The 24297-nt window shown below is 37.7% G+C and overlaps 1 protein-coding gene across 1 annotated transcript in view; it reads right to left on the reverse strand.

Moving 5' to 3' along the window:
• ctnna2 (catenin (cadherin-associated protein), alpha 2) overlaps positions 1–24297 on the reverse strand; it is a 358241-nt gene that overhangs the window by 69469 nt on the left and 264475 nt on the right. The window contains exon 9 of the mRNA XM_085355934.1: positions 12591–12743. Within this exon, the coding sequence (XP_085212060.1) occupies positions 12591–12743 (153 nt within the window). The remainder of the gene's footprint in view (positions 1–12590; positions 12744–24297) is intronic.

Genomic DNA, 24297 nt, shown 5'->3' on the forward strand with positions numbered 1-24297 from the left:
GTAAAAATAAGACATGTGGCCACCGATTTTCAGTCCACTTCTTCTGTAAATTACCTCAGCCTTTTTTTCCCTGTTTCCCTCCTTAAGAACAGTGTCTTGTGTAACCCAGTGTTAAAAACGGGATTAAAAGTATAAATGAATATTGATAAAAACAAAGTTAATTATAATAAATACTGATAAAAAGCATGTAAACATAAGTTTAATTAATATGTACATATGTATATGTAATGTATAAATGGTGTGGGGGCAGGACTTAGTCCTGTAGAGTGTACACTTGACCGCCACCCTTCCACTCAGACCATTTCTGATTAGGCATCAATGAACAATTGAACTGAAACTGAAGGTGCAGCTACATCTAAGGGGCTGAGGTCTTTGCCTGATTTTTTTTCTTTTCTTAGGGATGTGGCTCAAAGTATGTTATCTTATAATATATATATATATATATATATATATATATATATATATATATATATATATATATATATATATATATATATATATATATATATATATACACACACACACACACTGGTCCATCCCTTGAGTTATGTGTCTGTTTTATGCTTGAATGATTCGCAGAGGAGTGTAAAGTGGCTTAACAAACAAACAATCAATCACACAAAAAATCCTGAAAACAAAATGGTCAAGTACAAGGACTGCAAAAAAACAAAAACAACAACACCAACTTGGAAAGACCTTCAGAAAGCCTGGAGTACTACTGCTGAGGACTACTTGAAAATACAAGAAAGTTTAACCCCTTAGATGAAAAATATAAAGAGATCATTGGCCGCTTACAACCTTTGCACAGTACTGTAATGTTAATAAAGGGTGAATATTAGATATTCTGAGTAGAAAATCTGCTTCGTCTTATCTGTGGCATGTGTTTCTTTACATTTCAGTTTATTTTCTGTAAAATACAAAAACTGAAAGGTATCTGAAGCCTTGTTCAGTGATCTAAAAAACACAATACAGTCTTGGCTGTGCTTTTGCAGAAAGCAGTGATCATTTGTCTTTTTTTCCTGTTTCACCTAAAAGTATGAACTGATTCCTCTGATCTGTCAAGTTCCTGTGGGCAGCTTATGTCTACTGGGAGTTGTCCTCTATTTCTTCTGTACAAACCTTTAATAATCCCACACCTCCCACAGCCCAGACAGTTCACTAAGGATGGAGACAGAAATCTGGGCTCATTTGCTTGTGACACTACACAAGAATACTTAGAGTCTCCCTTTCTTTTGTCCTTCTGTGACTTTAACTACACACCAAAACCTTGAATTTTAGCTTGTCCCTTACTCAACATGAAAATCAACATCAGCTTTTACTGTAGTAAAGCCACACATGTGTAAAAGATTGTCCTGTACATCTATATGTGCACAATGTCATAAACAGACATGTATATAATGGCGAGCAGGAGTGAGATGGAGGAGATCAGTTTGAGGAGAGAGAACAGACTCTCGATGAGCCATTAACCTGCTGTCGGTGAGGTAAAATGGCTGTGGGACGAGGTTTAATTTACCCTTTTATAAAGAGGTCGTTTAATTGATGAGCCAAAGGAAAAGAGTTATACCCCTGGTTTGGTGTATTAGCACGGTTGATGGTGATCAGGTTGAGTGAGGAATTGGATGAGCAGTCAATAGTCCCAATCAATCTAAGCATTCAGAGAATCGCCATGATACTTGTGGTCAAATCCTTGACAATAATAGTACAGATCTAAGCACTTATGGAGGCAAGGTTCAATTTGAAAATGAAATCCTTTAAATTCCCGTCTCATATTTGTTTTTAGCTAAAGCTGTTACCGAGAATGTAGGTATGTTCGGTGAAGTAGGCCAAATGACTTCCAGTTTTGCAAAACATTTTATTTTGTCAGTCAGCTCTTTCATTTATCTTTCTTTGCACTCAGCATTCACAGAGTTGAGTTTAAGATCTCGCTTTAAAAATACCCATCAGCAGGTACAAAGAGTCAATTTTCACTTTGAAATAAGCTGCCAGAGAGTTCTACGTGGTCTCTTCACCATCCATTACAGTACCTCTATGGATGATAAATTTTAATAGACAAAAGATGACTAGTGGAGGTCTTTCCATCAATGAAAAGGAGAAGAGAAAAATTGAAAATTATGGACTGTTCTGTGCATGAATGTGTCCAGGCCTTCAGTGGTACTGCAAGTTACATGCTGACTCTATTCATAGCAATAGACCTCTCTCTTAGCCAATTGTGGCTCGTGTAGTCAAGACATAGGTGGCATGAATAAGTTTCAGGTGTATCCTCTCAAAAACAGATTGAACTGAGTGGTTTTCTACAATGCGAGTTGTCTTCACAGCTTACATACGATAGGTGTGTGAGCTGTGTAGTCTAAACATCTTCACCTCTGACCCTTTGTTTTAACGCTATGCATGCTAAACTTCTTTCCTAATATAAGAGACATCTATTATCTCCCACACTACTGAACATGTAGAAACTCTTCACATCAGAGCCGTGAATCTTCACAGCCACCATAAAAATCCAAATCCATTGTTTTGCATTACTGTGATATTAAGTTGGCTGTAAAACTCAAATTATTTCACACAGACAGACTATTGTGTGCGATATAACATCACTGTGCAGCTAATTACACATATTGAATTGTTGCCCTGCTCAAAGTATATGCCCTTTACACAATCAATGACTAATTGAGGTTCATATTCCATTGGTGTGAATAAGAAAATATTTTTTTTCTCTAATGCACTATTCTTCAAAACACAGCACACATATTCCATGCTTTTCACTATAAAACCACAAAAGGACTAGCTCAGCTGTAGGTTAGTGCTCCTTACTTATTAGTCTTCAGTGGTCGGACAACTAATATGACACTGCAATTCAAGGTCATCATCTACTCATTTCCTTACCAGATATTTAGAAAAATGTTGTCCCAGGAGTACATACTATACATTATTCATTGCATGAGTAATGAGGAGAATTCCTTTTTATGTAGCTCTGCATTACAGACAGAAGGCGTATGTCCGGATGCCTTGCACGCTAAAAAACTCTCTTCGTATCCTGGATAAATGGTACATGAATCTGAGGGAAACAGGCATTATGTGACATCTCAAGTGATATGACTAAAGCCCCACAGGTACACGATATAATTAAGGATTTATGCTGGGCTATATTTCATATTACCATAGGAAGGATAGTTGTTCAAAGCATGGAACCATGGTACTATGTCAAGCCTTATTCCTCTTTTGCTTTTGTCAGACTTAATCTTGTGTAATCCACTTAGTGTCATATCTGAAAAACATGACAGGAATTCCTCTAGTCCTTGTCATGTAGCACCTTTAGAGAAGCTATCCCAACTCTTAGCGGGAATGCTGACGTTGTTTTCTCAGAACTAAGCTTATCTCCACGGCAACTTGCTCGGGCAAGGTTTGGCGAAGTCTGCCACACAAACACTGCCACCAAGTCTTGTATTCTCTGAATTTCCATTTGTTTATCTCTCTTTTCCCTCTTTTAGGGACAGTGGAGATGTAACACAAATAATATAAATGTCAGCCTCAGATTAAAAGATTGCTTGATTCCATCCTAGGGCGCAGCGGTATTTCATCAGAAAAAGGGATGATGACAAATTCCCTCTCAGAAACATGGAATGAGTCAGAGAGAAATTAACAAAGAGCCCAAGAGGAAAAGCTGCCAAAGATGCCGCGTTATTATTAGAATCCAAATTCTACATTATGTGTACAGTATATATATTTATATATATATATATATGTATGTTTGGCAATGTCTGCTCAGCATCTGCCACTGTGGAGAAAGAATTACTATTTTTATTATACACATCTTACCTTTAAAGCTTATGATCAGTGCAAATAGTTTAACCTCATCTCCTGTCATACTATTTCCATAAGTCTGATGTTAATACTGAGCAGACAAGAATAATATGTGATAATGATGGTAGTGCTAAAATATCAGGCCATAGCACCACTGTAACGTGGAACAGTACAGTTGAGAGAAATCAATGACTCCAGCTTTAGCAGTGACTCTCTTTCAGTGAGAACCTCTCAAGGCTGAGACTTACTGTTTGTGGCCTGTAGCAGTACTGATCAGATTACTTTACTTTAGGTTTGATCCCCCTAAGACCACCCTCAATACTAAATTGTAAGAAATGACTGCTAAGCGCAGGGACTGGGTCTCCCTTTAGCTGCCAGTTTTCTTTGTTTTCCCAAATCTGCAGCAAATTTTGTTTTGACCTGATTATCCAATGTAATGTTCTTAGAATAACAAAAGCCTTAGCCTTTAGCCTGTTAACTTGAATATTTATACATTAGCACACGCTTCAATTGATGTAAAATATGAAATAGCTGAAAGTCTGCCGTGATATTTTGCACATAAATAAAACGAAAGAAAAAATCATGGCAAAAATCCCCCAAACCATTAACAGCCCTCTTTTGAAAGTGTGGGGTTTTCATTTTGGTTTGCAGTTTTGTGAGCAGTACACGCAGTACACAGTTAACTATAGAAAGGAAAAAGGCCGTGGGTTGGGAATCGGAAGAAAAAGCCTTAATCGAGCCTCGTATTTCTTATGTGCTAAAAAAACAAACAAAAAGAAGAAAAAAACCATATTACTGGTCTGTGGCCTTGTCTTATTGAAAAAGGCTACATTTCAAAACATGTCCGAAACGAAATATGTATTTATATATCAAATTCAGAATATTTTCATTTTTTAGAAAACAGTAAATATTAGTGTTTATGGACATGTAGGGAGAGTTTTAATATAATTCTGTAATTTAATTAAATATTAAATGTAATTAATAAGTCAGAGGATGCCCATAGGTGTGTGCAAGGCGTGACAAAAAGGACAAAAAAAGTGCTTTGTTATTTGTGACCAAGGTCAGTCTGGTAGAGTGGCAGCCACTGGTCTGGTGGGTCTGGTAGCCTCACTTGCATCATTTTAAACGTGGAAATTAAAATGTTTTCTTTACAGTTCTAGTTTAATCAAATCAACTTAAAAATAGCGTTATTTCTGCTTTTTAAATGTAGACAATTTGTTTCTTTACATATGTTCACAAATCTAAATTCATGACTTTAAAAGCATGTCCCTCACACACTTTCTTTGGCTTAATAGTGTCAGTACAGTGTTGTGTGACCTCTGTTGTGCAGATTGCGCCACTCTTTTTTAAAGACTGTTTCCAAGAAGTCATTAGGAAGCGAATTTAAAGTCTATAAGATTGAGTTAATTAAAGACTCTTCATGGGAGCCACAGCTAAACAGCTGAATTAATTTAATGGATCCACTTTAATCATTTATTAAATTTAATATATTGCATCATTAAAACTGCAATTTATAAAATAAAAAAATTAATAATTTTTAAGTGAAATTAAGACCACTGAACATGTCAGTTACCAATAGAAATAGGTTTATTCTTATAATCTTATCTTATATTTATTTATTTGAATAAACTTTGATCTGATCTTTTACAGACTACATTTTTACAGACTTCACTGAACTGGGATTGACATTTGCTCTCTGGAGACATCAGATATTGTCAGTATATTACAGACTCGTTTTTATTACCAGGGAAACTCTTGTCTAGTTTATTTCAATCACTACTGGGTCTATTATAGTTAGTATTACTTCCTAATGATGCAGCCAACTGTTTTTTTTTCTTTCAAACCACACTCTTTCAAAATCCCCTTTGTACTTCCCTCAGAGGTATACCTCTCCTCAGTTCTGTCTTTGAATTCTAATGGACTGAACTGACGGTACACTTTCAGGTCTGACATGCCCTGCAATGTGTAAAAACCTTGGCTGCCCATTAGATATCTTTGATGGGTAGAAAAGCACCAAGAGACCTGAGGACTAAGCACCACACAAAAAACAAAACACCCGCCTCAAAGACTCTTATAGGTGCTGGGCAGTGATCTTGTGCCAGCTGGCTTTGTATCACGACTATAGTTTGCTACAGTACCACAGGGAAATACAAAAGTACAATAGTTTTGACTATAAAAAATACACCCACAGTTCCAGGGATGTTCAGCATGCACTCAATGTGCGCTCAACAGTTTTACCTGCTTTGCTGAGAAAATGAAAGTACTTCCTCTACTTCCCTTGTGCTAAACTTTAACCTTAACTCCCATCTCATCTCGTGGTCATTTCGTGAAAAGTAAAACTGAGGAGAAGAACTTCCCTTTCAAACTTTAAGCGGATTTAAACTTGCAGTCAAAGGTGACCACAAAAAAGACGGCGTCTTTAGATCAGAGAAACTCCACCCAGTGGAAAAACTAGCTTCACATAATAAGTGCTTAATTTCAAATAGCTGCATGTACTTTCACTCATGTAAAGGCTGCTGTTGTTGATCAAGTTTATAGCGGATGCATTTGTGTATCACATATTGAATATGGTAAAGAATTCAAAATGAACACAAGCATAAAGTGTGGATTTTAAAAGCAGCAGTATGAATTTGCATCCAATCACATGATTTATTGGGAGAATCCAAATGATAAAAGAAATCACTTCGAATGAGACTGTGCTTGTGTATCTGCATTTGTTTATGGAATTTTCTTGCTATCAACACACCTGCTATCAAAATAACTCCAAAAGGGAACAACATGAGGTGGATTAGGTAGCATGTGATGAACCTTTTAATGCACTCCCAATCTTTCAAAGGGCGATTTCTTTGGGGGGCTAAAAACTTTGAATGCAAAGAGAGGATTAATGTTGGCCTACAGGTTCAGGTCATCACAAATAGACTTGTTCCAACAGTGATCCATCCACTTCCCAGTTAACCGTCCAGTAAAGTGCTTAATGCAGTGACCTCAGAAGAATGTTTAGTGCTGCAGTCTGTCTCATGTCGTTGAGCCCCGAAGGCCAGTTCAGTATTTGTTACATTCAATTTTGTATTGATTATGCGTAATCACAGAGGGTATGACTATCCCCTTTATTCACTCCATGTCCAAAGTAAGGTTGCTGCTGTAAATCAAAAGTAAGAAAAGCTAATGAACTGATGAAGATTAACTGACCAGCAAAAGTTGCAGCCACGTATGGAGAAAGCTCCACAGCTCGCAGACAACAACACACCAAATTCTTAAACAGGAAATATTACATTTGCTGTGAGTAATTATTGCATATTTAACTCAAGGGATTAAGCTGTTGCACAATCTGTGACAAATAAATAGACTTTTTAAATCTCATCAAACAACATTTAAAAAGACAAAAATCTATAAAGCTCGCAAAGAGGTTGATAGTAGCCAAGCAACCTAATCATGCATCAGACATCATGTGGATTTGTGTGTTTACCAAGCATGGTTCTGAAAGCACTGCAGAGGTATTTCAGAGATAAAGCATATGTAGAAGTGTCCTTCATAATGCCACAGCTGCTGAACAGAACTGCTCCAAGATGGAGTCAAGGTCAGAGGAAAATCTGATTCTGACATTAGAATAGTGATGGAGCGTAACGTCCTTTAGATGTCCAAGAATTGCTGGCACGTATAGAATCTCACTGCAGTGGTAATAAAAAGGAACTACGGTAACTTTAAAAGATTGGATATTCATCTTGTGTTTAAATTAACAAGAGCACATCCATGTGGGCAGTGGTGAGCTCGGTCTGCAGATGTAATAGAAAAGGTCCAAATGAAACTGTACATATGTACTTAGTAGAAAGTAGAAAACAAACAATTACAGCAAGACAAATACAGTTAGTCAGGAAAGAGCGGTTAGAAGTAAAGATCAAAAGAGATCTATCGTTCATACTGAAAGGCTTTTTTTTCATGAATTTATATTTAACCACCCCCCCATGTTGAAATAGTTTATTGCTATCTAAACATTTAAATAGCTCCAATGATAACAGCCAGAACTGAACAAGCAACTTGGAAAAATATCTAGACTATAGTTGCACTACAGTAAATTTGTGATTCAACAACAGGTTATGTAAAAGTTATGCCTTAAATATATATAAGGATATACTGAATGTTTATGTAATGCATGTATGCATGAAATCCTGAGAGTGGACATATTATAGTACAATATTTTTTTCTTTTGCACATTTCATTTCTTTTATCTTAGAAGCTTCTGTGTAAGTGGAGTCAAAGTTTGTTATTCTGTTACCCCTGATGCATCTGTTTGGACTGATGATGGGTTAGTATTAGGTCCTCATTAAGGATAGTCATGGGAATTAATTAGCACAATCTGTGCTAATAGAATAGTGATACACAGATACCCAGAAATTTATCTCTCTGACTTGAAAAGGAGCTATCGCTGTATTTCTCTGTGCATGTATCCCATACAAAAAACAGGAAAAGGAAACGTGACCAAATTGATACAACTGAGAGTATCAATTCTGGAAGTTACAGACAATCTTTGCTTGGCTATGGCAGGTCCATTGTCATTACAGTCCTTTAAGGCAATCACATCCTCAGCTTAAAGTTTATTTACTTCCTGTTAGTGGTCAAGCTGGTGTAATGAATATGATGTGATTAAGGGAGTCCTCAGGGTAAACTTTGCTCATCACCGAAGTGACAAAAGAACAATGGTGAAAGAAAAGACACACATTGTATACTGTGGAGCCAAATGGGGCAGAATTAAATGGAAACCAAGCAGACATGAAAAGAGGCACTTTGATTTGACTTTATTTTGATTCTGATCGTGTCTAAACTCTGTTCTAATGGCTTAAGACAGCTCCTCCCTGACATCAGGGAGATGACTGCAGTGACATTCATCAGAATGTTAATTACCATAATATATTAGAGGATTGCAATGGTGGCTATGATGACTATGTCTACGATAGCACGAATAATGATGATGACAGGAAAGACAATGATATTGCCTGCTATATAGGACAGCCGTGAGTGTATTAGCTAGTATGGACAAGTAATTTACATGCTTACCCTGACAAAGGTGCAGAGCTGCTCATTGCACACTCTAAACTTGTAATATCCATATGGCACTTTTTAATTTGGTATGTATTGGGATTTGTGATATGATATTACCTTTTCTTTGCAACAAACAGTCTTTAACAGTACTTATAGGGTACTTTATCCTGCAAAGTAAAGACCTGACAATACTAAGAAGAAGAAAACAAAGGAAAAAAAGCAATTGGTCACAATGTGGAGAAAGAAAATGTCGACTTTTAATAAGGAGAAACCTCTCGCAGAGTCAGGCTGCAGAAAGGTGGCCATCTGCCTACACTAGTTAGGGTGAGGACGAAGTGAAGAGAAAAAGGAAGAACAAAGAGAAAAGAACGATAAAACAGGAAATACTTTTCAGGTTGGTGTATTGGTTTAAAATTGCTGCCTTACAGCAAGGTTTCTGGGTTCTTAACACATACCAAAGACATGCATGTTAAGTAAAATAGTGATTCGAAAAAAATTAGGCTTGGATTGATGTAGATAAAGTGCTTAAAACTTGTAGAATACAAAGCTGGATGAATGCACATGCATGATTAAATGTGACTTGTAGTCTAAACAACTTTGAGTGGTCAGTGAGATACACGTGAGTACATTACTTTTCCATATGAGCTACATAGTGGTTCACTTTTCTCAGATGAAACATGCACTTACAAAGCTGCTAATATGTGTTGTACATTATGTTTTGAAGTTTTAATTGGAATACTTAAAATAATGTTTCTCTAACTGCAGCATGACACTTATCTAAGAATCAAATCAATTTATCATTCAAACATCAAATTTAATGCTTCCTTAGTATTAAATCTGATGAAGGAAAAATGCTCAAATGAGCTGATCACTATTCTATAAGCTCCTTTAATAAGTTTGCTTAATAAACTTAACTGCGTGACAGCCGAGTCAGTGTTCTGCCACAATAATAACTAATTCCAATCACTCAAAGGAAACCATAAATGTAGGCATACAATCATGGCTTGAGCACTGTAAGAGAACTTTATTGACATAGCACCTCATTATCTCATGAACGGAAATTTAGATGCTTGTGCTGCGCTGCAGGTTGCATTTGATGAACCAATTTAACCCTACAGAGTTCTGGGGCATGAAAATATCTTTTCTCAATCAGTCTTCATTGGAAAATATCATCTTTATACCAAAAAAAAGTTTGTGTAGAACTAGCTCCATTAGAAGCATATTGTGAAACCGTTAAAAGAGAATAAGTGACCTGAAACAACCAGACAGCAACAGTCAGGATACTGTTATACAATTTTAACGTCCAAGACCATTACAATGTGGACATTATGTGTTCGCAGCTAGAAACAACTTTGTCATAAATATTTTTCATTTTGATCGATAACATAATTTGCACACACAGCTGATCTGGGTTTTGTACCTGCTAACAACCACTTGCAACAAGCCACAAACAACTTGCAACAAACCAATGTACAGCTGATAAACTACCCTCAGGTTTGACTGCAGTTTACAGCCAACTCAATGCATACAAACAACTGCATATAAACACAAGGCAACGTTTCTTCCTTTTTCCTTTATAAGGAGAACAGAATTCATCTGCCTGAAATGTCCCAGGGCTACAGAAAGCTTTAAGATTGCTGTATGCAAAGCACAGATTTTGAGTGTAGCATCAGTCAGGACTCCTCTCATCAACAAACAGCTGGGGGAAACCAAAAGGGCACACAAATCACTCACTCGCTCAGCTGAAGTCAACAAAAGCTAGAGTGCTGTTTTAAGTGACAGTATTTTACGAGAGGCCCACATAAAGGCTCTAAAGGTTCTAAAGGCTCCCCTGAATGGACCATGAGAACAAAAGGCAACTCCCATCAAAGGGCACAGACATTTATCACAGGACTCCATCCGCTATCTTCCTGCCGTTGAGTGGATGGGCAATAAACGAAAACCTCATAAAAGCAATATGGAATGTCCTAAAACCAACTTCAAGTGAAACACAACACATATTCTTCCACATTTTTAAGCTTTCTCACTATTTCTCATGGATATTTTGTGATATTCCATTCGTCTTTACAGTGATCCTGGGAAATTACTGATGAATTAGTATTTGGATATCCATCCATCCGTCCATCCATTCGCTTCCACTTGTCCTTTTCAGGGTCGCGGGGGGCTCTGGAGCATATCCCAGCTGTCATAGGGCGAGAGGCAGGGTACACCCTGGACAGGTCGCCAGTCTGTCGCAGGGCCAACACACAGAGACAGACAACCATTCACGCTCACATTCACTCCCACATTCACACCTATGGGCGACTTAGATTGATCAATTAAACTATCCTCACTAATTGGATGTCTTTGGACGGTGGGAGGAAGCCGGAGTACCCGGAGGGAACCCATGCAAACACGGGGAGAACATGCAAACTCCTCACAGAAAGACCCCGGCCTGATGGTGGAATGAACTCAGGACCTTCTTGCTGTGCAGCAACAGTGCTCCACCATGCCACTGTGCTGCCTAGTATTTGGACAGTCCGTTTAAAATGGACTGGAATAGATCCCTATAGGGCACCTCGTCATCCAAAACGCCTGCCCAAGAAACCCCCAATACCAGATTCCTAGCTATTGGAACACTTTTACCCCCTCAAGACCCCCACAAATAACCTCCGTATGGTGAGACCACCAAAATTACACCAAAAAACATACCCCATACCGAGTTCCCAGGTCACAGGTTGGGGTTTTTTTAAACCAGGAACTTTAGGCACCCTCAAAGGAGAGCATCCATTCATTCACATGGATAAGGCACAAGATGCAGCTTGGCTTTATTACGTTACAGAAACTACACAGAAGCATGTCTGACATGATGTTATCCTTAAATGTTTGTCAGTAACACTGTCTTTATCACTGCCATAATGGCTCGTGTACCATATGTGCTATTGGCATATAGCTTCAACCTCAAGCATATTTTGTTAGGCTACATGCATGGCGACAGTGTATTGGGTTTAGAATGTGTGTGAGTGTGTTGCTTCCACTATGCTTTCTATGTAGAGATGAAGGGAGGCAAATGGCTGTTCAGCAGTAAAAGGAATCAGATGCATATGACTAAACTACTTGGACTTATTCCCCAAAAGGTTAGAAGCAGTTCATAGTAATCTGGTTTTTGAGGTTTTGATTGGCCTTGGAGACTTAGTCAGTAGAAGAGAAAGAGAGATGGACTATAACTTCCTCAATGCAGCCTTAAAATTTTGGTAGCAGTTCAGACAGGCCACTGTGAAGACCTATGGTCAGCATGCCATTCACTGTCTATGACTTGGCATAATTGAACGCCTCAAATTAGGATGCAGTCAGGCAGTAAAAAGGATTTTTTTAACCTAATACTTCTTTAAGCAAGAGTCAAACCTCTTCATACCGTCTCCATGCAGCTAAGACTACTTGGCCAACAAAGCCAAAGAGACAATGGCTAATTGTCAAGTGCACATGAACATGCACACTTGCTTCTGTTAGTGCATTTAATACACAGAATATTCTTTTCAGTCCAGCAGTTTATTTCTAGGGAAATGAAAAGGTAAAAAAAACCCCACCTCTACATTTTTTTAATTATTACATGTTCAGTTGCAGTTTGCCTGCTCACTCTTTCATTTAAATGTAAAATGTAAAGTTATAAACTTTCTATATTTTTTTCTTGCTACGCGTCATTTAATATAAAGTAAGAGAATCAGTGAGCATGTGTACGTGTGTGATTGTGCCCCCGTGTTTAATTCATGACTGACCTCCACCAGCTTGTTGGCGTGCTCACGGAACACCTGGGCGTACTCCTTGACCTCCTTCTCGTTTCCACTCTTAGCTGCTTCAATAAGCACCAGCAGAGGGACGTTGGTTTCTAGGAAAGAGTCTGAGATGTGGTCCATCACTGCCTTCCTCAACTAGATTGCAGAGGGAGAGAGACAAGACACAGAAAAGAGGTCATATTATTAATAATATTACAGATGACTTCACTCTATTACATTTGGCAGTGATTACATATCACTTAGAATTGTAATGAATATAATGTAGTAACATAATTAGATGAAAGGACAGAGGGAGGAGAAAACAAGAAGAGTGGAGCTAAAAAAAAAACCAAAAAAACTCCAGGCCAGGAGCGTAAATTGCTCATAAGGTGTCATTGCTCCCATAAGGCCTTTTACTGGGGCAGACATTGTGACTTTGTTTATGGAATCATTTTGTACCAAACTGGCAAGGGACCGGTTGTTTTATAAGACAGTAAATGGATCCTGATCCTGCTCACTGTGATATCTGATGAGATGCCAGAGGAAACAGTATAGAAACCACTATAGACAGGTCCTTTATCTTACACAAAGAGGGAGATATCCACATGAGGCCAAAGCAAAGACAGACAAGAACGACATCAGAGGAAAAGAAAGTAGATTCCCGGACGTGCAAATATTTGTTTTCAGGCTCCTTTCATTTGCAAAGCCTCTGTTACTAATTAATTACTACACTAATGCTCTAATTATTTACCTTTAATAAATACTGCTTATAATGCAACTTTAAAATTCCAGTGGGTTGAATTACCACCGTTGTGATGTGTTTTCACAAAAACGAATTAGAAGGACAGAAGAGGAGAAAACAGTGGCATGAGAAATTAAAAATGGTATCAAACATAGTTAAAGTTTATATAAATTAAAATAATAATGTACTGTTTCGTATTTCTGATTGTATTATAACAACTTTAAGCTGAAACTGGTTTTTAGGTCATTTATATATTCCTAAATAACAAATGTTGACTACTACACAGAAGGGAAGAGAAGACTAACAGCACAGAGTGACAAGAAAAAATCATTTAGCCTACAAAATAAAAAATAAAAAAATCATATGTTAGTCTGTCAGTCGCACTTAAATCACCTGCGGCAATAACAAACTTAATTGCCAGTCCACAGAGGGGAGGAGAATAATTGAGAATTCTGGAGGGCAGATAATCCATCACCACTACCTTCAGTAACACACTAGATTTGGACAGTTTAGTGGTGAGGACAGGTCTGTAACTGCCCTGAAGCCCACACTCACTGTAAGCATGTAAAGGTTTCTGGATAAAGGAGTGCTCTCACTGTTTTTTCCTCCAGAACTATATACTTGCAGCTCACTGATGTGAAGCAATGCATCTGAGATGCAACACAATACCATAACATGATGCTTTTCTCAAAGGCTGATAAACTTTGCCATTTCTGAATGGGGAATATTGCATCTTATTCTTCCTGTAGAGATGAGACCGGCATCAGTGCTATTCTGTAACCTTGCTATCCTGTCACCTCGTGCAAAGGTGAGGAAACAGTCCAGATACAAATCTTGCACTGCCAGAACCATCTTCACACTGTCCTAGTGATGGTACAGCACAGGGGAAAGTCGTGGTGGATACATGCAAAGATCAGAGTTGTCTGGAGGTCTTATCTTACTTCTTACTTCAGGATGGTGACCTGCATTTTGCATGTGGAAAAATAATTACCTTACAACCACTGTGCTATAAGTCCATACTGATCATACAGGTTTTGAATGCAGCATGTTCATATAACATGTATGTTTTCATATGTGTTGTATCTCCATCATATTTATTTCATTTAGATTAGCTAAATAAAATTTTGAACAATTAGAACAGACTCCAGAGCAGATAACAGCACAATGTAATACCATAAGCCATTGGGAAAGATGCCTTACAGAGGCAAATATGCTTACAAAAAACCCAAAAAACAAAAAAGTGATTGGATCTACTTTTTATCTTCTTGAGACAGATAAGACTTAGACTGTGTTATAAATTCTTAAGATTAAAATGAGTTGTAAGTGCAAAACAGTATAAAGAAAAAGAAAAGCATTTCCCATCAATTATGTGCTTTCAGTCATTTCCGTTCTGATGAATGTCACTTGTGCATTAAAGCCAGCAATGTAAAATAATTCTCTCTGTGTTCAATTATCTTGGTATTGCTCAGTGAAATGATTTCTGTTGAGCATTATTGTTAACAGAAACCTCCTTATGGTATTCTCTTTTGTTTGCCAAACACAGTTTAATTTGAATTCTATATTAAAACAAAACAAATAAATTAAAAAAAAAAACAGACCCTTTTCATTTTAAATGTGAAGGTTATAACAATAATCTTAGAGATGATGTCATTTACTGAAATGCAACTGCATAGTAAAATGTCTTCGCAGTTGTTATGAGTAGTTTGTTGTTGATGATGATCAATCATTAGTTAATTGTATAAATACACATGCATGACATGCATGAACCTAAAAGTGCGTGAGGCATTAGGACACTCATGAAAGCCTAACAGTGAAACTGATCCTAATGTTTAAGTGGAGAAACGATACAGACTAGAGATTTCCCAAGTTGCACGCTCTCCTGCACCATCAGCATTCTGATGCCCACACACCACTCCCTCTGAAATCCATCTTCAATTTTTCAGATCTCACCTCCCTCCATACTCCACCCCCACTGTCTCTCCTCTAACAGCCTGTCTGTATTTCACTTACACTTAAAGAAAATAGATCTAGAATTTCAAAAGCTAAAAAAAAGAGGCTTTGCCCATTACAAGTTAGTGGGGGAGCCATTTGTCTCACCTATCAAGCAGTGCAGTTCTAGCTATGAAAGTATTTGTATTTCCTGAGAAGTGAGATGAGTATTAAATTCTGAGTACCATTCATAGCTATGCATTTATTTATTTATTTATTTTTATAGAGCGCTGTGCTGCTGGCTGTAAGAATGTAGACTGCTCAGAAAAATGAAAAGGTTGTGAGACTGCTGTCATGTCAAAGACAAAGAAGTATACGGAAAAGTTAAAGGTAATTGATTTGGGCTCATTTTTAATGCTAATAGTTCATTTCTTATAAAACTAACCTGTGTGGTGGGATGTTCAGCCTTTTTTGTTTTTTTAAAGGCTGTCCATTGCGCTGCACTCCCAAATTACATGCTAGCTATTTCTGGCAGAGATTTCATTGAATTTTTCAGAACCACTTAACAGTTGTTGTAACCTTTTAGTCTTTAAGTTTCTTCTTTTGTTTGTGTAGTAAAAAGTAAATGTCACTGTTCAGACACACTGGCAGCTGTTAACAGGTTTTTTGTTTGTTTAATGGAGATAGGTTAACCACTTCTAAATGCAGTACTGCCACCTACAGGCAGTAGAAAAACATTCATGTATCCTATTAATTGCTAAAACAAGGAAATATATGTAAATTTAAAATAAAAAATATCAGGTTTTTGTGAGCATTTGTGAGGACAGCAAGAGCAAGCAGTGGATGGTTACATGGTGGAAAAGGAGTGCTTTAAGCAGCTGTTTAAAAAGCTTGACAAAAGTTGCAACAACCTATTTTATCATGTGACAGCATGGCTGTAAAGTTCCCGAAGAGTTCCTTTAAATATCGTGATATAATTGTGAGGTTTGGTTTCTGGTAATAGATCTTTGGGAGAAACACTATTTTATGCCTGTCAAACTGTGTTATATTCATCATACATTCATTAAAAAAAAGCAGAACATGTTCTGTGTTTTTGCATCAGCACATATAAACAAAGTGCCTAAAAAACAATTTAAAATAGTTTCTTTGCTAAGTTGTGTGTTATGATACAACACTGGTTCATCCATTGTGTTCGGTGCCATTTATATGCTTGAATGATCCATAGATCAGTGTTAAGTGGCTTAAGGAAAAAAAACAAAACCAAAAATCCAAAAAAAAACCCAACAAGACAAACATTCCCTTGAAAATGGTATTGCACTGACTGAAAATGAGTGAAAAAGCAGACAGCACACAGAGAGATACAGCCTGACTGCACAGCTCTGGGATGAATTAGAAATTCAATGGTGATTCTGGCTTTACTGCCACAGTATCTGACCTCACAAATACTTCTGATCCTCAACAGGAGAACATTCTTGCACTCAAATACCAAAATCTTGTAATGAGCCTACCAAGACAAGTGGAGGCTGATCAAATGGCATTTGCAATTGGGATTGTATGTTTACTCCAACAAGCATGCAAACAACTGTAGCAACTCTGTTTCTGTTAGTTTTATCTTTCTAACTAGTTTACTAAGCTTTTTATATGCTTTTATAAACTATCATACTAATAGCTAAATGTAATACTGGCTTTTAAATGAACATGTAAACGAACATTGACTGTTGGGGAACTAGCTAGTAACCGTGCAGCATTAGATTTAATGTAGGGCCATCTTTTTCATGATCAAACAAACTCCACATGTTGAAAGGTTCAGGAACAGTAAAGTAAACTAATAACTCAGCATAACCAGATATAAAAATACTGGAGGCCTCCAGTGATACCTCTCAGCCTCCTAGTAGATATACCTATGGTATCAATTTGAAGCTGCTACGTCACGTCGTTCTTGAGTTATCACATTCACAAACTTAGGTGTCCATGTTGGCTGTCAGCCCAGCCGGGTCATGACAAACACCCATCACCCTTTTTTTAGCTTAAGGGTAATAAAAAAAAAAAAGCCACTATGCACAAAAAACACCTTAAATATAACAAAAATATCACAACGTAACTATTTTTAAAACCATTTTTAAAAGGTTAAATAAATAAATACATTCCAAAAGTTAGATAGAGATACATAAAGATTACCATTAATGGTCATATGTATGCAAAGCATGTTTTTTTTGAAAACTAGCACACCAACAAATGTAGATAGATGACCCAATGTCACTGTTACATTGGTTGTCGAGCAGAACTGAAGAGGCATTTGAAAAATCATCAATGTCATTAATGAAAAAATCATCTAGCTGTAATAAAATGTGATTACAACTGGATTTTAATATGTTTTTTTCTGTTTTTTTGTGGACCTATAACATGAGGATGATCAATGGTATTCACTTCACCTGTCAGTGGTTTTTAATTATTGTTACATTATTCCTGCACCATGCTACTTATTCAGCACAGTCGTTTAATCCAAAGATACATTCAAATCCCAACTGACAATGAAGTGGTTAACATAAAGAATAAAAAAGAACAAACATTTAAATGATTAATAAATCTTGTCATAACTTTGTTCAATGATAAGAGGGTGATCCTCAAAAATAAGATGAGCAATCATTTGTTGCATCTGCTCTGTTGTGAGGAATCTGCAGTTTGTGGGATTAGGCATCTGTTCTGTCACAAAAAAAAAAAAAACTGATCCTGAGGGAAATTTTTGCAAACATTCACTATCATCAGTGTATCACTGGAAAACAAAGGATTGCACACACATGCATGAGAGACTCTAGTAACTTGACTTGTTTACAGTGGAAATCGTGGATTCCCATATGGAAAAGAAATAGTAAAAACTTATATGTGATTACTCATGAAAGTGGCCACTTTCATGAGTAAATCATATAAGGCTTACATGATTTACTCATGAAAGTGGCCACTTTCTCATTACTTTCATACATTGTTTTAGTAAGTATCCAAAACATACAAGTTTCATTATGTAATTTTTCAAGGGATCTTATATCTGTTTTCACTCTTATATGCTTTTCATACAAGTTTCACACAAGACAGATACAAACTTTATAAGATTTATATATATCTTTTCCATATGGGTTTGAATCTGGAAGAGAACACCGTGGTGGATTTTTGAATGTTTACTTTTGCACTTTAGTTTCTGTTACATTTCACTTGTGATTCGGAACACATAGTGGTGGGTACCTTAGAGTCAGCACAGGAAAGTTTCTTATTAAAATGTCAAGAGCAATCACAGCTTAAGCGGCTAGAGTAATGGCTGAGGGAAAACAGCCCGAGCAAATCAAAAATTAAATAATAGCCCTCATATATGATACCTATCAGGCAGCATTGAAAGATGATGAGTGAGAGGAGAGTGCGGAGATGAAACGGTGAGAGAGTGACTGAGAGGGCGTCAATAGCCTGTAGACAAACACATATGATACCTAATCCCAGAGTCTTAGTATATCTTGCAAAATAAAACACTCGTCCAGGGAATCCAGTGTTGAAAACAAGGAACCTCAGAATAAACACTGATTTGTCATTGTAGCGCTCCCCAAATTTCCAAGCCCATTGTGTGCTCAGCATTTACTCTCAATATAGTGGCTGCTGATCGCCAGAAATAAGCAGCATGTTTTTTAATAACTTTGGGGGTCTGACAATTCCTGAACACTACTGAGGTAATAAATTGTTATGAAGCACTTTCTTGTAAACAGTTAAATAGGAAGAAAACTGGCATTTATGTGGACTGAAGCTTCTGGTTAACTGGAGGAACAACCCCATTACATGCTTTCTTTTAAGCTCCAAACCTTTTCTTTAATAATATTAAGACATATTTCTGGGTGCTAAATGTTTAACAGCTAGCTAACTGCTAAGTTTGTCTTTCTGCTGGATGGTGCTGGAGGGAAGTGCACTGGCTCCATGTTCAAAACAGCGGCTTTTTAAATCTAGAATTTCTACTAAATCCATATACTGTGTATAAGGGATGGGCTTAATGCACTGAGATTACTGGTCAAAGTCTTGATGTTAAACATGAACTATTACCATAGTAGTGTTTTGAAGAGCAAAGGAAAAAAGGGGGAGGGACATTGCACAACCATACACTAGATAGGTCCATTTGAAAGTACCATGCTTTTTCCTCTTTTTTGATTCTAATGGGGACCATAATTTAAAGGTGAGCATCTTGTATTTAACATGCCTTTAACCTACGTTTATGACCACTGTTTATTGAGATCATGGATCAAGAAGCAAGCTGTTTTCCCGCAGACTTCTATATAAACAAACTTCATTTTAGCGACAAAAAAAGGTTACATTTAACCTGCAGCTAGGACTGCATCTGCATGGTGTAAATAATAATATACACAGTAAAATGGTAAATAAGTAAACTAAGGTTTTATATATCTGGACATTAAAAAAAAATAACAACAAAAGCAAAAAAGCAAAAGCATGAGGTACTTAGCAGGTCTCATGATTAGGTAAATGCCATTTGAGATGAACAATGACACAGGACATATTAAGACTATTATATATTTAACAAACACAAATGCCAAAATTTGAAAAAACTAAGTACACTCTATGATTCATTATCCTCTAGAACAGCGGTCTCACGGACACCGGTACTGGTCCGTGAGTCGTTTGGTACCGGGCCGCGAGAGTTGAGGCTCGGGTGTGAAATGTATGGTTTTCAGGGGTTTTATTGGTTTTTAGCGTTATTTTGTTATCGTTTTTATCGTTAACTCAGTTTTCCTGGGTCTTCTCACGTGTGTTATGAATAAATCTTATTTTCTTCTGTACCGGTACTAGTTTTATTTTGTTGTATTTATCCGCGACTCCTTAAAAGCCGGTCCGTGAAAATATTGTCAGGCATAAACCGGTCCATGGCGCAAAAAAGATTGGGGACCGCTGCTCTAGAACCTCCTTTAGCAGCAATGAAATAATTGTTTTCGATATGACTTGTGAATTGTGGATCAGCCTTCTTTACAACACTACTTCAGGTCATTGACATTTATGGGCATTCATTTATGCACAGCTCTCTTAAGGTCCTGCCGCTTCATTTCAGTGGGATTGAAGTCTGGACTGCGTCACTTCAACACCTCAGTTCTTTTTTTCCAGCCATCTTGTTATAGATTTGCTGCTGTGTTTGGGATCATTATCCTGTTTCATGTCACAATTTCGGATAACTTTTTTAGCTGTCTAACCTCACATTTGACTCTAGAATTCTTTGGTATCCGGTCTTTAAGTGATGACGTGATGAATCCTGCGTCCGGGCCCAAAGTAGTCTGCATTTATAAGGCTGTTGTGTTTTTAATATGTTTATGTTTTAATGCTTTGCATTTTGTTCTGTTTAATCTGAACAGTCAGTGATCACTGTCTGCTTCTCTCGGTTTTTATTACCGCTAATCATTTTAAAGCTCAGTTTTTAACCCTTACGATGTATCTACAGGCCAGCCCATGCAGCAGTATATTAATGACTAACCTCATACTGTGGATAGATTATCTCGGTAGTTCTCCTGACTGACGTTTGGTCCGTTTACAGCATCCTGCCATGCGATTGCATTTGCCCCTAACCATTGGGAACCCTCACATTAACTTTTATCGAGTGGAAAAAAGTCCTCCGTTCGTTAGCGTTTATCCTCCAGCTTTACTGTTTATATTATGCTAACATAGCTGTTTCGCTAGCGATCACGTATCACATCATTATATACCAGCTAGCTCAACTTCAGTAACCCTACAAACTTCACTGCTGTTTACTTTCCTGTCTTCATTTATGTTGGAAGTGATAGCAGAGCTGTATGTTTTAATTTGTTTCATAAATCCCTCAGTCAGAACATGGTATATGGTATCTGACAGTTGGTATGAGGCACTCGTGATGATATGCTATTTGTTTTTCATCCACCATTGCTAAACATTTTTGCTCTCATCTATCCAAAAGAAGTCTAGTTAAAAGTTAAATCTTTTTTTTTTTAATAATACTGTCATGAACATAAGCATTTAACACACTAAGGACAGCAGAGTCTAAAAAAAGCTCCTGAGTTTAGCATGTTTTTGTGTGTTTGAGGATTGCACAGTCTGACCTTGGAGTAAATTTGCCAGGATGTCCACTCCTGGGTAGACTGAAAGTGGTCTATGGTGTCTAGTTGTTAATAATTGTGCTCACTATAAAATGGCCTGACAATCTTTCCCAAATTGATGGGCAGCAACAATTGCTTCTCCTACAATCACTGATGATGTCTTTCCTCCTTGGCACGGTGTTAACACACACCTCGATGCTCCAGGGCTGCAAACTTCCAAAACGTCTGCTTTTATAGAGGCGGTCACACTTGCTGATGATTCATTAATCAAATAAATTTTATTAGTAGCTCCTGGCTGCTACTTACCTTCTTAATTCCTATGGAAGAAGTAAGGGTGTGCTTAATTTTTCACACAGTGTTTCTGCATTTTGGCCTAAGTTTTGCTAAAAAGAAATAATGACATGTTTAGTATGACATGTGTTGTTGTTAATTTGAGGCCATCTTTACCTAAGTTTGAGACCTGCTAAGTGCCACATGATTCATCATGTCTTCACGCATTACAATTTAGAATTGACAGAGGGTGTACTTTCTTTGTCACATGATTCACTCTTTCTCTCTATATATATTAGATTCTTTGAGACTATTCCTGCTTTTATTTAAAACAAATGTCTTCCATCTGCCTGTAACATCTACTGTGCGACCAGACGCGATGATCAGCCTGCAGCATGACGACAGTTGAGCCCAGAGTGACAGAAAATAAATTTGATTAGATTCAGTGGAACTGTTCCAACGTCATTGTCGCTGTGTGTACATGTTACATGTTTCAGTTACATTAGTGCAGTGGTTCCCAAGCTTTTTTTGCTAGGCCCCCTTTTGTTTTACAAGAAAAATTTTTGCACCTATGTTTGTCCGTGATTTGAACAGCCCAGAAAACCAATTCTGCAGGGGAGACCTACCTTGGCACTTGTGCAGGTGAAACCAAAGGGCAGATATGCTTCACCATATTTTCTAGTCTTTGGCTTAGAATGAAGTTGGTTTGGAAACATATTCAGCGATGCTTCATCTTGAGATTGAGAGACCAGTGTCGGAGTGTTAAAGAACAGCTTTGAAATTCTCATGAGTTGTTGCAAAAGAAAAATTACCATCATAATCCGGCTACCCCTTCGGCGCCAGCTGTGGGCTCAAGGCTGGAGCCGAACAAAACACCCTGATAACGACTGTGTTGAGTCTGTTCCTTCCCATTCCATGCAAGGCCACCTGGGTTGGCTGGAAGACTGTTTACCTAGCCTGGCAGGATGAAGGACACTGTCTCAGCTGAACTATGGACACGCACACACATGCATATGCACTCACTGACGCATCACATTCCCTACCCCGGATCCAACGCCACCTCCAACGCTTACCTCCCCCATGATGTGGACATCGGGTCAGCTGGAGGCACAGTCGAAGATTGCAGCGGTCCCAGATCAGATGTACACACTGGAACACTTTCCCATGTTGCTTGTCTGTGTTTATTGTGCTATGGTGTGTTGATATCTGTGCATTCCTGTATTATCCTTTTGTGTTACACATTTCGATGTTTTTTTTCCTCGCTACCTAGCCTGACCTGTCTCCCCAATGTGATGTTTGTGTATTGTATGTACGGTCGGCAAGGTCTGTCATCTCGGTTGTGGGCAAAAGACCTGCAACTGACAAATAAAGGCTATCTCATCTCATCTCCTGCTTTGCGTTTGTGTGGGCGCCCCATGCTAGCAGTGTCCAAGCATTTTTTTCCCCCCATTTTCATACCGCGCCCCCCCTGCAATGGCTCTGCGCCCCCCCTAGGGGGCGGGCCCCACACTTTAGGAAGGTCTGCATTAGTGGATGTATAGTCTCAACACGCAGTTCACTGAGTGATACTGATTGTCTTATTGTGTTTGCAGAAGATGAAACGTACTTGTGGAGATGCTTCATGATTAATGCTGAGTGAGGAAGTTTCTGGTTTCTGGTAATGCCAGTAATTATTTGTTATCTAATATTGTTTTTGCTATTTCTGTTGTGTATGAACAAAGCTCCTACGTTGTTCAAGATGTCCGCTCAAATGCTTTTTTTTCTTACCAATAAATTATAAAAAATATAAACAGATTAAAATTTGATCATGTTCAAAGTCATCTTCCTGGGCATGTCCAGACAGCTTCCAATTCAGCTATTATTGTTAGATTAATGACCATTTGCACTCTGCTCCCTGTGAATCTCAAGGATTGAGGCAGGTGCTGAAAGCCTGGACTCCAGCTATGACCAAGCAGTTGTCAGCAGTTTAAGAGTCCACATTTTCTAAACCCCAAGGGCAAAGTGTCAGGTGGGGAGCTAGACCATGAGCTTGCTCGTCAGTTTTATTCAGTATTTATCAGGTTGTGCACCGTAAACGTGTAACCGCTGGAGTGAGTTCTGTTTTAATGTCCTGAGGACTCAGAGAGGAAACTCAGCGAAAAAAATTCACATTCAGGCCCATTTTCATCTGTGAAATTCTCCTTCCTGTCGGTGTCAAGAAGTTTAACTGCTCATTTATTCCCCGAGATATCGTAAAATAAGAAAAAAGAGTGTCTCAGTTTTTCTATATGATAAAGAAAAGCTGCTGTAGTAAATGAAAGAAATCTGTGAGCACAACTCTTTCGAATTAAATTTTATTATACAAATTATAGAAAAGGTTCTGGTAGCTCATTGCCCAGACTGTCCTGTAATTATAATACTGAAAGTTTTTGTTAAGTCACAGAAGATGTCCCATTTTTTCCAGTAAGGATCTATTTAAAAAACAACAACAACAACAAAAATGTATAAAACCTGGAATCTTTCTGTCATTTAATTGTTTATCTATTACTTTATTACTTTGGTATAGTAAAAATAAGCTCGAGGAATCTATGAAAATATAGTTTAAAGTCAAAAATGTATCCTGTCCTTCACATTTTCCAAAGCTGCCCATCTGGCCGGATTGATAACACAACTTCCACTTTTAAAAATG

The sequence above is a fragment of the Diplotaxodon limnothrissa genome, linkage group LG6, assembly GCF_057381915.1.
Source record: "Diplotaxodon limnothrissa isolate DT_005_m linkage group LG6, D_limnothrissa_male_GT1.1, whole genome shotgun sequence".
NCBI lineage: Eukaryota > Metazoa > Chordata > Actinopteri > Cichliformes > Cichlidae > Diplotaxodon > Diplotaxodon limnothrissa.